The sequence below is a fragment of the Enhydra lutris genome, unplaced genomic scaffold (genome assembly GCF_002288905.1).
Source record: "Enhydra lutris kenyoni isolate GAN:26980312 unplaced genomic scaffold, ASM228890v2 scaffoldscaffold4, whole genome shotgun sequence".
Classification (NCBI taxonomy): domain Eukaryota; kingdom Metazoa; phylum Chordata; class Mammalia; order Carnivora; family Mustelidae; genus Enhydra; species Enhydra lutris.
Genome location: NW_019154088.1, coordinates 1,781,172 through 1,792,660, shown reverse-complemented (window position 1 = coordinate 1,792,660; position 11,489 = coordinate 1,781,172). Strand labels below are relative to the sequence as shown.

Here is an 11,489-nt window from a genome sequence, read left to right as displayed (position 1 = left end):
CTCTCTTGACTTAGAGGACCTTTTCAATATTTCTTGCAGGGCTGGTTTAGTGATCACAAATGCTTTTAGTTTCTGTTTGTCCTGAATGCTTGTCATCTCTCCTTCAATTTTTTTTTTTTTTTTAAGATTTATTTGACAGAGAGAGATACAGCAAGAGAGGGAACACAAGCAGCGGGAGTGAAAGTGGGAGAAGCAGGCTTCCTGCAGAGCAGGGAGCCCAGTGTGGAGCTAGATCCGAGGACCCTGGGATCATGACCCGAGCCAAAGGCAGACGCTTAATGACAGAGCCACCCAGGCGCACCTCTCCTTCAATTTGAATGACATCCAAACTGGATAAAGTATTTTTGGCTGCATATTTTTCTCATTTAGCACCCTGAATATATCATGCCAGTCCTTTCTGGCCTGTTATGGTCTCTGTGGTTTGGTCTTCTGCGAGTTTAATGTTTCTACCCTTGTAGGGTACAGATATCTTGTCCTGAGCTGCTTTCAGGATTTTTTCTTTGTCTCTGTGATTTGCAAGTTTCAGTAATTCATGTCAGTGTGTTGATTTATTCTTATTGATTTTGAGGGGAGTTCTCTGTGCTTCTTGGACTTGAATGCCTGTTTTCTTCCCCAAATTAGGGAAGTTTCTGCTACAATTTGCTCCAGTATACTTCTGGACCTCTCTCTCTCTTTTGCTCCTTTTCCTCTTCCTCCAGGGCCCCAGTTATCCTGGTATTTTTTGACTTTGTAATGTCACTTATCTCTCAAATTTTCCCCTTGTGATCCAGTAGTTGTTTATTTCTTAGCTATTTCTCAGCTTCTTTATTTTCCATCATTTTGTCTTTTATATCACTAATTCTCACCTCTGCCTCATTTTTCCTAGAAGTTAGTACCTCCATTTTTTTATTGCATCTCATCAATAGACTTTTTGATTTTTACTTAATTAGATTTTAGTTCTTTTATTTCTCTAGAAAGGGATTCTCTAGTGTCTTCTATACTTTTTTCAAGCCCAGGTAGGAATTTATAATCGTTATTCTGAACTCTAGTTCTGACATCTTACTTATCTCCATACTGATTAGGTCCCTGACTTTGAATACTTATTCTTGTTCTGTTTTCTGATGTGAGTTTTTCCATCTTGTCATTCTGTCCAGAGAAGAATATATGAACAAGAATACAAATACTAAAATGGAAACAGTGATGCCAGAGAAACATACACTAAACAAATCAGAAGAGACCTGAAAATGGAAAACAAAACAAAACAACGCATTAAAGTTTTTAAAAAGGGAGTAAATATAATGAGAGAGCTGAAGAGAATAGAGCAATATACTGGATCCTGTGTCTATTTTGGTGTTTTGTTGTTTTTTTTTTTTTTTCAAACTAGATCCCAAAATTGTAAAGAAAGAAAACCTTATATATGTAAAGAAATGAAATTAAATACAATGAAAGGATAGAATGTAAATGTAAAAATGAAAATTAAAAGAGGGAGGGAAAAGTAAAAAAAGAACAAAAAATAAGGAATATAAGCAGTTAAGCAGAACAGAGCAATACACTATATCCTGAGTGTGTTTTGGTCACTTTGTTAGATGAAACTACAACTCAAAATGATAAAAAAAGAAAAACATATGTAAACAAAATTAAAATAGAATACATTCAAAGGATAGAATGTAACTGTAAAGATGAAAATTTTAAAAGCTTAAAAAAAAAGTAGGAAAAGAAAATAAAAGTGAATATGATTAGACAGGTGAAAAGAACAGAGCCACATGCTAGATTCTGGGTTTATTTTGATCTGTTCCTTAGAAGAAACCACACTCCAGGGGCACCTGGGTGGCTCAGTGGGTTAAAGCATCTGCCTTCAGCTCAGGACACGATCCCAGGGTCCTGGGATCGAACCCTGTATTGGGCTTTCTGCTCAGCATGGAGCCTGCTTCCTCCTCTCTCTCTGCCTGCCTCTCTGCCTACTTGTTATCTCTGTCCATCAAATAAATAAATAAAATCCTTAAAAAAAAAAAGAAATCACACTCCAAATTGTAAAAAAAGACAAATATATATACACATGTATTTTATTTTTGTATATATATATTACATATAATATATACATTTATTTTTGTATGTATATGAATAATATTAAATACAATGAAAGCATAGAATGTACTTTAAAAATGAAAATTAAAGTAGATTTAAAACAAAGATTTATTAAAATATGAAATTGGTTGAAGATGGGAAGAGAAAAAAATTAAAATTGAAAGACTAAAGAATCATGGGAAAAAAAGAAATGAATTCTGCATACTATTTTCCCCTAGTGCTAGAGTTTTGCAGTTTTGTGTGATCCATAAACTTGGTCTTAGCCCCATGTTCTTGCTGATCTTCTGGAGGAGGGGCTTGTTGCTTTGACTCTCAAGTGTCATTGCACTGGGTGGAATTGCACCACCCTTGCCAGGCAGCCAGGCTAAATACACTGCTTGGATTGCTCTATGTGGGTTTTGTTCCTGAAGGCTTTCCATGCCTCTTTAGAGGATGGAATGAAATGTAGCATCCCAATCTCCAGCCCTGGAGCCAAAAGCCCTGTGCTCTAATCCTCAATGCTTCCTTAGGGAAAACAGTCCATCATCACTCTTGTCTCCCTGGTTTCCCTCCACATTCCCTGCTCACCAGGCCTGTGACAGAGTGTTTCTATTTCAAGCATGTGACCCTATTTCGAGGCTCCAAACCCTGCAGACTGCTGCAGCATGCTGCTATGCCACTCCTCCCAAGGGAGAAAGGGGAGTCTTGCCAGTTCTGCCACTGCTTTTTGGGTCCCTGCTAAGAGAATGGTCCCAACAATGCCACAGTCTGTGGTGTATGGCAACCCTGAACTGATTGCTGCTGGCTTCCTAGCTCCAATGCTTCAGTACTCTGCCACACCTAGGCATCCTGAGACCACACCACACTGTCCCACCTTGGATTCTGCCTTCCTTTGGCACCTAAGCATCCTTTAGACAGGGATATTCCTCACTGGAGCTGATTTCTAGGAAGTTCTTATTTTGTGCTCCTGTGCTATGTGACTTTGTGGTAGCCAACTTACATAGGCTCCCTGCCACCAGGTTTACTTCTAATACATCACTTCAGATTCACATTTCCACACCTTCTACCTTGCAGAATGTGGCCTCTTTTATATTTCTAGACTTGCAGTTATTTTCTTAGATCTGTGGTGGGGTTCCCAATTGGTCAGAATGATTTGATAGCTATCCAGCTAAATTCCTGGATCAGAGGAAAATGAGGTCTCCTCCTCTGTCATCTTGGACTCTCACTACACACTCTTAATTGCTAATTCCAGTTAGAATTTTGAGTAATATTAATTGGCATTTGAAAAATATGAATGCTTAAAGGATCAAATGAATATAAACTCAAAAATGTCACTTGGAGTTTTAATACCAATAATTACTCTATACAAAGTTATAGAGATAAAGGAATGTTTGTTTTGGGAAAAAAATATGTTTATGGGTTAAATATACGTAAATGGTGTTTTTCAGTCCTCACAAACCACTGAATAAGCAAACAGAGTAACAATTATGCAAATTCTGATTATCAATTATTATCCTTTCCAAGTGGTAAGACTATAAATGTTGGAACTTTTAAAAGCCTTGTTTATTTGAGAGAGAAAAAGTTGGGGGAAAGTGTGAAGAAACAGATAGAATCCTCAAGTAGACTCCATGCAGAGCATGGACCCTCCCTATGTAGGGCTGGATGCCAGGACCTGGAAATTGTGACCAAAACCAAAATCAAGAGTCAGATGCTTAACTGACTGAGCCACCCAGGCATCCCAAGTATTGGATTTTTTAACGTATTTTTATAATGGAATAAACAGAAATAGAGCAGAAACAGGGCTTCACTGCAAAATTGCTTGGATTTCTATTTGAACAGCTGTTACTTGGGATCACTCTTGTGAAGAAATGATTTTCTTTTTAAAGTAAACACAGAAGCTATTTACTTAAGGTGAATCTATTTTCTGGAGGGATTAGCTCCAGAATACCAGTCCCTATTAGCTAAAATGGGAAAGCTTTTTATAGGAAATATATTGGCCACATCCCTATACACTGAGCTAGAAAAATAGTGAATAACAAAATAAGAAGAAGAATATAATGAATCATACAGAATAAGAATACAGGCGAGTTGTGAAGTGTGAATTTTGTGGACAAGGAATGATCAAGACAGCTTCCAAAGGCTGAGGATCTTTTTTCTGCAAAATTGAATCCATAAATATCTATTGCTTTCCGGCAGGCCTGATTAAATAATGGGAAGGCAATAGGTTTAGCGTTAAAGAATTAAGGATTATGCCACTCTTGACTATTTGTTCTCCTCCTCATTGTAGCAATATAAACTACAAGGAACGCAAGGTAGTATGACTGTGCAACGGCATAGTGCATTGTCTGTACTGACATGATAAAAGTCTGAAGTAATTCATTGTTTTTCAGTGGTTAAGTCCATTTTCACCTACCAGCAGGGTATAACGTTTCCATTAATACACATTGGTACATGTTCTCAACAATGATTGTTACTGTCAGATTTTTTTCTCATATCCATTTTAAAGGTGTAAGGTAGTATTTCATTTTGATCTTAAGTTACATTTTCTTAATTACTAATGAGGTTGAGTGTTTAGTGTCCTGTTGTATTTCTTTTCAGGAATAAATAACTGTTCAATTCATTTGCCCTATGTCTCCCCTTTTGGGTCATCCTTTTTATTCATTTCTAGGAGGATTTTGGATCTTTATCTAAATTTATTGTGTTGCTTTCATTGATGGCTTCTTTTTGGCTTTCTTCTCACCCCTCTATATTTCTTTTGCTTTGAAACAGCACATTCTTCTATTTTCCCCATCCTCCCAGCTCTCTTTGCTTTAATATAAGGTCAAATGATAATTATAAAAATCCTTTATTAACCCAAGGAAATAATGTTTCAAAGGATTGCAAATGATTCTTCCGTGTTTTTAACAACAACAACAAAAATTGTTGAGAAATTCCAACTTTAAATCAACAATGAAGACTTGGAAACTTGAACTATAAGGGTAATGCTGTGGAGTACAAGTACAATATCATTACAACTTGTTTGATTTATTTCTCAGTAGAAATAGACCACTCAAATAGTTTTAGTATCTTGTCTAGCTAACTTACAGTTGAGGTAAGTAAATCATGTAATTTTAGAAATGGGACCAATGATAAGTAGTCCAGAGTAGTTTTGTAATAATACCTAACCTGGGTAAAATGTTTAGCATGGTGTTGGGAATGTTGGTAATGTTAAATAATGGTAGTAATGATTACTTTTATAATTATCATTGTTATCATCTGAAAATCTTTAAGTAAATACAAAGGAGTATTTATCCAAATTATGATTATCAATTATTGTCTTCTCCAAGTGGTAAGAATATAAGTGTTGGATTTCTTAAAGAGAGTGATTTATTAGTAGAGAAATAGAGAATGGGAGAGTTCTAGAGGAAGAGGGAGAATCCTCAAGTAGACTCCAAGCTGAGCAAGGACCCCCATGCAGGGCTGGATCCCTGGCCCCTGACATTGTGACCTGAGCCAAAATATTTTTGTAATGGAATAACCACAAACCATACATCTGTGAAGACTCCAAGCATATAGATATGAATAAGTCTCATAACCAGTTTAGTTTATAGGTCAAATGTGGCCAAATTGGGATGTATTTTCTGATTATATGAGAAAACTAAAAAAACTAAAAATTATCCTGTGAATCCATATGCTGATTTATCAGTCTCTTTATGGCATTCCTAATATCTTTATTTCTCAGTGTGTAAATGGCTGGATTCAGGAGAGGTGTGATTACTGTGTAAAACACAGCAAGAAACTTGTCCATCCAAGTGATGTTAAGTGGCCACAGATAGATGAAGATGCAAGGTCCAAAGAATAGCAATACCACTGTGATGTGGGAAGTACAGGTAGAGAGTGCTTTTGATGCTCCGTCCTTGGAGTTTAGACGGACAGTTAGGAGGATATAGGTGTAGGACATCAGTAAGAGAATGAAGCAAGTTGTTGCCAAGATCCCGCTGTCAGCGTTTATCAGCATTCCTAGAGTATGTGTATCCATGCAGGCCAGTTTGATCACCAAAGGGATATTACAGAAAAAACTGTCCACTATTCTGGATCCACAGAAGGGCAGATCTAAAATCATGGCTAGTTGGCTCATGGCATGCACAAAGCCAATGATCCATGAAATCAAAACTAACCAGATGCACTTCTGTCTGTCCATGATGCTAGAGTAATGGAGTGGCTTACAGATGGCCACATAACGGTCATAGGCCATTGTCACCAGCAGCACCATCTCGCCACCTGCAAAAAAATGCACACCGAAGATCTGGGTCATGCAGCCACCAAAGGAGATGGTTTTATTATCCTTTAGGAAGTCTGTGGTCAGTTTAGGGGTAGTTACTGAGGAAAGGCAGAAGTCCACAAATGAGAGATTGGCTAAGAGGAAGTACATTGGGGAATGGAGATGAGGGTCAGTGATGAATAAGAGCACAACAAAGAGGTTGCCCACAACAGTCATCAGGTAGAGCGTAGAAAAAGGCAGTAAGAGGAAGGTCTGGAGCTCCCTTGAATCACAAAGTCCATGAAAAATGAACTCAGACGCCATAGACTGGTTTGCTTCCTCCATTTTGTACATGGAATTCTAATGGAGCCCAAAGAAAGAGATGAACTAAGAACTTCTAGAATGGAAAAAAGAATCTCATTAACACTCAGGTACTGAGAGCAGACACGTCCTACTCATGGGCAAAAGTCAAATCTTACCATTGTACTGGCTGAAAATTGAAAATAAACTTTTCTTGAATTTATAGGTAGATACAGACTTATAGTTAAGATGAGGAGTTAAGTATAGAGGGGTAATTCAAACGCCTTACCTATCAGAATTATAGTTGTCATGGGAATCAAAAATGATTAAAAATCTCAATAGTAAAGTATCATGGAAATAATTTCTCCAAGGCTTGAATTTACTTCCTCTGCAGGGACAATACATAACTTTAATACATCAGAGTTTCTATCCCCCCAGGGCAATAACTGAATGCTAGCTTTCTGATACAAAAAATGCTTCTCAGAAACAAATCTATTGCTAAGTGGATATGTGTTAGCGTACTGAACTGAACAAAACATTCAGAAACTCGGGAAAACTGTTAATCAAATGACTTGAGAAAATATAAATTTGTGTTCCAAAAGAGACCCTGGATGCTGACTATGCATTTCTAGTATCAGTATTTCCCTGCATTTGTAATCTCCCCTTGAAAGGATATTTCCACAAATTTACGTATTTCTTGGCCTGAGTAACATTGTTTATGAACATCCATTGACTGGTCCTTGGTTCTTCGTGGCAACAGAGATTTCTTTTCTGAGATTGGATTAAATGTTGGAGATATGAAGGATATCTTACTCCTGACTGTTCTTCTTGGGGGTTCATTGTACCTCAACTATTGACTTATACTGTTTAAATTGATCTCTGTGGAAATACATATATTTGCTATTTTCTATAAGCCAGCAGACCAACTCTTTTTCTCCTTCATTCCTTCTCTTTTTCCATTCTTTCTTTTGTTCTCTTCATTTCTTGATCTTTATAGCATCCTGTTTTTTTGTTTTTTGTTTTTTTTTCAGGCTATAAAATTCAGATTATAGAGTTGACTACATAGCTCTTAAAATGTACCAGGTCTGTGTTAAGCACCTTAAAAGTATCTATCTGTTTTTCTTTTCATTTGTCTGTGTTCCTTCCATAGGGTTTGAAGCACTTTGCATTTCCACCAGCAATGTATGAATTACCTGTTTTTTCCAAGTCTCTCCAATGCAATATTATTGTCATATGATGATGAAAAATGGCAACCCAATGTAGTTTTAATTTCTTATTCTGAGATTAAGCATTTTTCATATTTTTAAGAATCATATACCTTTCCTTTTTTTTGAACTGCATACTCCCTTTATTTATTTATTTATTTGTTTTTTGCCATTTTTCCTACTGGACTTTGTTCTTTCTCTTTCTAAGTTTTTTTTTTTTAATTAAAAAAACTGTACACTTTTATTTTTTTTAATAAAAATCAACATGTCCATGTGTCTGTCATCTCATTTTTTAATTCTAATGATTTTATTTAATTTTATGTTTTTATTTTTTTGGTAAGTATATTTAACATGAACTTCATAACCTCACAAACTATCTATGTAGATACACAAATTATCTATTTTTCACACTGTAAAATAAAAAGTAATAAAGGTAGAATATAAAGTGAGGTCTCTTTTAATATAACTTCACTACTAGATAATTGCTTCTGGTAGAAACCTTGATTTTGACAAGTCTAAGAAAATAAATAAGATTGATATTTTTAAAATATTGTATAGAACAAACAATATTTCTGAAGTAATACATTTTGTTCAACAAAAAGGTAACAGAGACATGAATAATTGTAAATGGCTAATAATGATAAGAATGAGATATACAGGGGCACGTGGGTGGCTCAGTGGGTTAAATCCTCTGCCTTTGGCTTGGGTCCTGATCCCAGGATCCTGGGATCAAGCCCCACATTGGGCTCTCTGCTTGGTGGGGAGCCTGCTTCCTTTCCTCTCTCTCTGCCTGCCTCTCTGCCTACCTGTGATCTCTGTCTGTCAAATAAATAAAATAAAAAATAAAAAGAAAGAATGAGATATACAGGTTCACATTAAAATTAATCAGTATCATTGTTTGACTTTATTTATTTATTTATTTATTTAAAATATTTTATTCATTTGACAGAAAGAGAGAGATCATAAGTAGTTAGAGAGTCAGGTAGGGGGGAGGGCAAGCAGTCTTCCTGCTGAGCAGAGAGCCTGATGCAGGGTTAAATCCCAGGATCCTGAGACCATGACCTTAGCTGAAGGCAGAGGATTAACTGACTGAGTCTCCCAGGTGCCTCTCAATGTTTAAGTTTAAATTTTAGGCACTTTGGCCTATTAATTTTTTCCTGAAGCATTTCTCCATTTGCTACCTTGAGGAAAGGCAAAACAAGTAAAATCCAAAAGGAATTAGAAAATGTCAGGATAAGTTGGAAGGTTTTTGAGAACCAGTCATCCCCAACCTGAACTTCTGGGAGCATCTAAGAATGTAGATAGGCAGTGCTTTTGTTAGTGTGTGAAATGCTGTTAGGAATGTAGAAGCCCCAGGGATTCGCTGGGAGAGAAACCCATAATCTTTCCCCTAAGACATTCACTGAATAACACATTCAGAACTCTAAACTCTATAGATAGGTATGAAAAAAAATGCTTCAGGGGAAGAGAAAGAAATAAGTCACACATCAAATGTGTGAGTCAAACATTAGTTGTCCAGGATGTACTTACCTTACACAGATCACCCCTGAAACTGGTTCCTTCCTTGCTTACTGAGAGGGCTTACTCTAGAATCTACCTTACGTGGAATGAAGTCCAATTAAGTTTCTGCCATGAGCAGTATTGGAGGATTGTGTCCTCTTCGGTGTGCCAAGTTTCCACTGTAAGGAGTAGCCTCTGAGCTTGCAGGCTTTCCATCTCAGTGGCTTAAATAGAGCCAAGTGTTTGGAAAGGCTTTCCCTATCATGCTCTTGGGGATCCTTAACTTCCAGTTCTCCCTGAGGAAAATTTGGGCTTTGAAGGCATCATGCAATAACCCACGCCTTTCAAAGCTAGATTCAAGGTAGTCCAGTTAAATACAAGTAAAAGTGTAAGAGAAGGGGGATCAAAATGTTTAATTACTTTGTCTATGAGGAGGCTATAACTTTCGTTCTTTAGCTGTCTATCTACCTTGTCATAAAGTGAACTAAGATGTCAGTTCCAGTCCCACCAGAATCTAGTTGAGTTATGTAGGTGGGCAGGTAGCAAGTAGCTCATCGTTGGCATGTTGCAACTATGGTCATGATTTAAGGGCCTACTTGAACTCGCTTCCTTGGATTTCAGAGGGATATTAGGTTTCAGCCTTCACATTCCTTCCTTAAGCTGGTCCTGAACATTAACAGTTTGAGTGTAAAACATATTAGAGGCATCTCTCTAAGTGATAGAGAGATAATAAAAAGATACTTGTTGGGGCACCTGGGTGGCTCAGTGGGTTAAGCCTCCACTTTCAGCTCAGGTCATGATCTCAGGGTCCTGGATTGAGCCCCACATGGGGCTCTCTGCTCAATGGGGAGCCTGCTTCGCCTTCTCTCTCTGCCTGCCTCTGCCTACTTATGATCACTCTTTCTCTATCAAATAAATGAATAAAATCTTTAAAGAAAATAAAAGGATATTTTTCAAGTCAATCGTTTACCAAATAAATAACATATGAATGTAATCTAACTTAATAAGATTTTAACCATTAAAAAAAGGTGTATTTGGAGCAAATAGTGAAGGCCCCCTTCACCTGTGCTCTCGCAGTCTCATGAAGTCTTGGAGGTAACAACTACCGGTCTTGCAGTGCATCCTTCTGTTCCTGTTCCCATCAATGACAATAACTATACATATCACCATGTGTCCTTAGAGAATTTTGTCTTTTATCTTGCTTTTTTGTTTGTTTTTACTTTTGATTTTAAATAAAGTAGATGTGAAAGGCTGTTAATAAAAGTCTCTCATTTCTTTCTTTTTCTCTTATTCCTTACTGGCCCTACCCTTCTATGTCCTCTTTGCTGTCTCATTTTATCCCTTTCAGAGTTTTATTCATTTTTTTCATGTCTAGACCACAAAACATTTATTTGCCCCATGAGCCATTTTGTATCCCAATGTCTAGAGTCCATAACCATCTCAATCTGAGAACATAAAGATTTAACACTTATCACTTGCTTGTGTACTACAACAGATTTCCAGGGAACAGTTCATAAAATAATCATGATACCACTTAGATTCATTTATAGAGGAGAAATAGGACAAAGAGGCTAAGTGACTTTCCCAAGCCTTACAAATGTTAAGTAAAAACCAATCAGAGGTGCTCTCAGGGAAAGGATGCTGGTTTAGAAGAAAGTTTGAGGGAGTATATGCTTACAAGAAACTTGAAAAAACAAAAATAAGAACCTTTGTAATGCTTTACTCTTAGAGCACTCTTGTTCTCTTTCCTTTCCTGACTATTGTTTACTTGAGTGTTTTCATTTCTGGAATCTCATTTAGCTGTATACTTATGATTTCCTTAGCTTCCTACTTTTCCAACTCTTCCCTGTCCACTCTTTCTGCCACTATTTGGCTCACACATAATGGGCACATTCAAGGATTAATAGCAGTCAGAAGGATGCCAATTTGAGACTTATTAAGAACTACAAGGTCATGGGGTGCTTGGGTGACTCAATGGGTTAAGCCCACTGAGCCCTTTGGCTCTGGTCAGGGTCTCAGGGTCCTGGGATTGAGCCCCACATTGGGCTCTCTGCTCAGCAGGGAGCCTGCTGCCTCTTCTCTCTCTGCCTGCCTCTCTGCCTACTTGTGATCTATCTCTCTGTCAAATAAATAAATAAAATCTTTAAAAAAAGAACTACAAGCTCATAATGCAAAAGGAAATAATGACTGTAATCAAGCAT

At 37.1% G+C, this 11,489-nt stretch overlaps 1 protein-coding gene across 1 annotated transcript; it reads right to left on the bottom strand.

The window, feature by feature from the left end:
* Positions 1 to 5,689: 5,689 nt before the first annotated feature.
* On the bottom strand, positions 5,690 to 6,628 carry LOC111140635 (olfactory receptor 4K14-like). The gene has a single exon (XM_022492833.1). It carries the CDS (start codon positions 6,626 to 6,628, stop codon positions 5,690 to 5,692), a length of 939 nt encoding a protein of 312 aa, XP_022348541.1.
* Positions 6,629 to 11,489: the final 4,861 nt, after the last annotated feature.

What these genes read in the sequence shown, in the direction of transcription:
- LOC111140635 (XM_022492833.1), bottom strand. Translation starts at nt 6,628, where the DNA reads ATGGAGGAAGCAAACCAGTCTATGGCGTCTGAGTTCATTTTTCATGGA.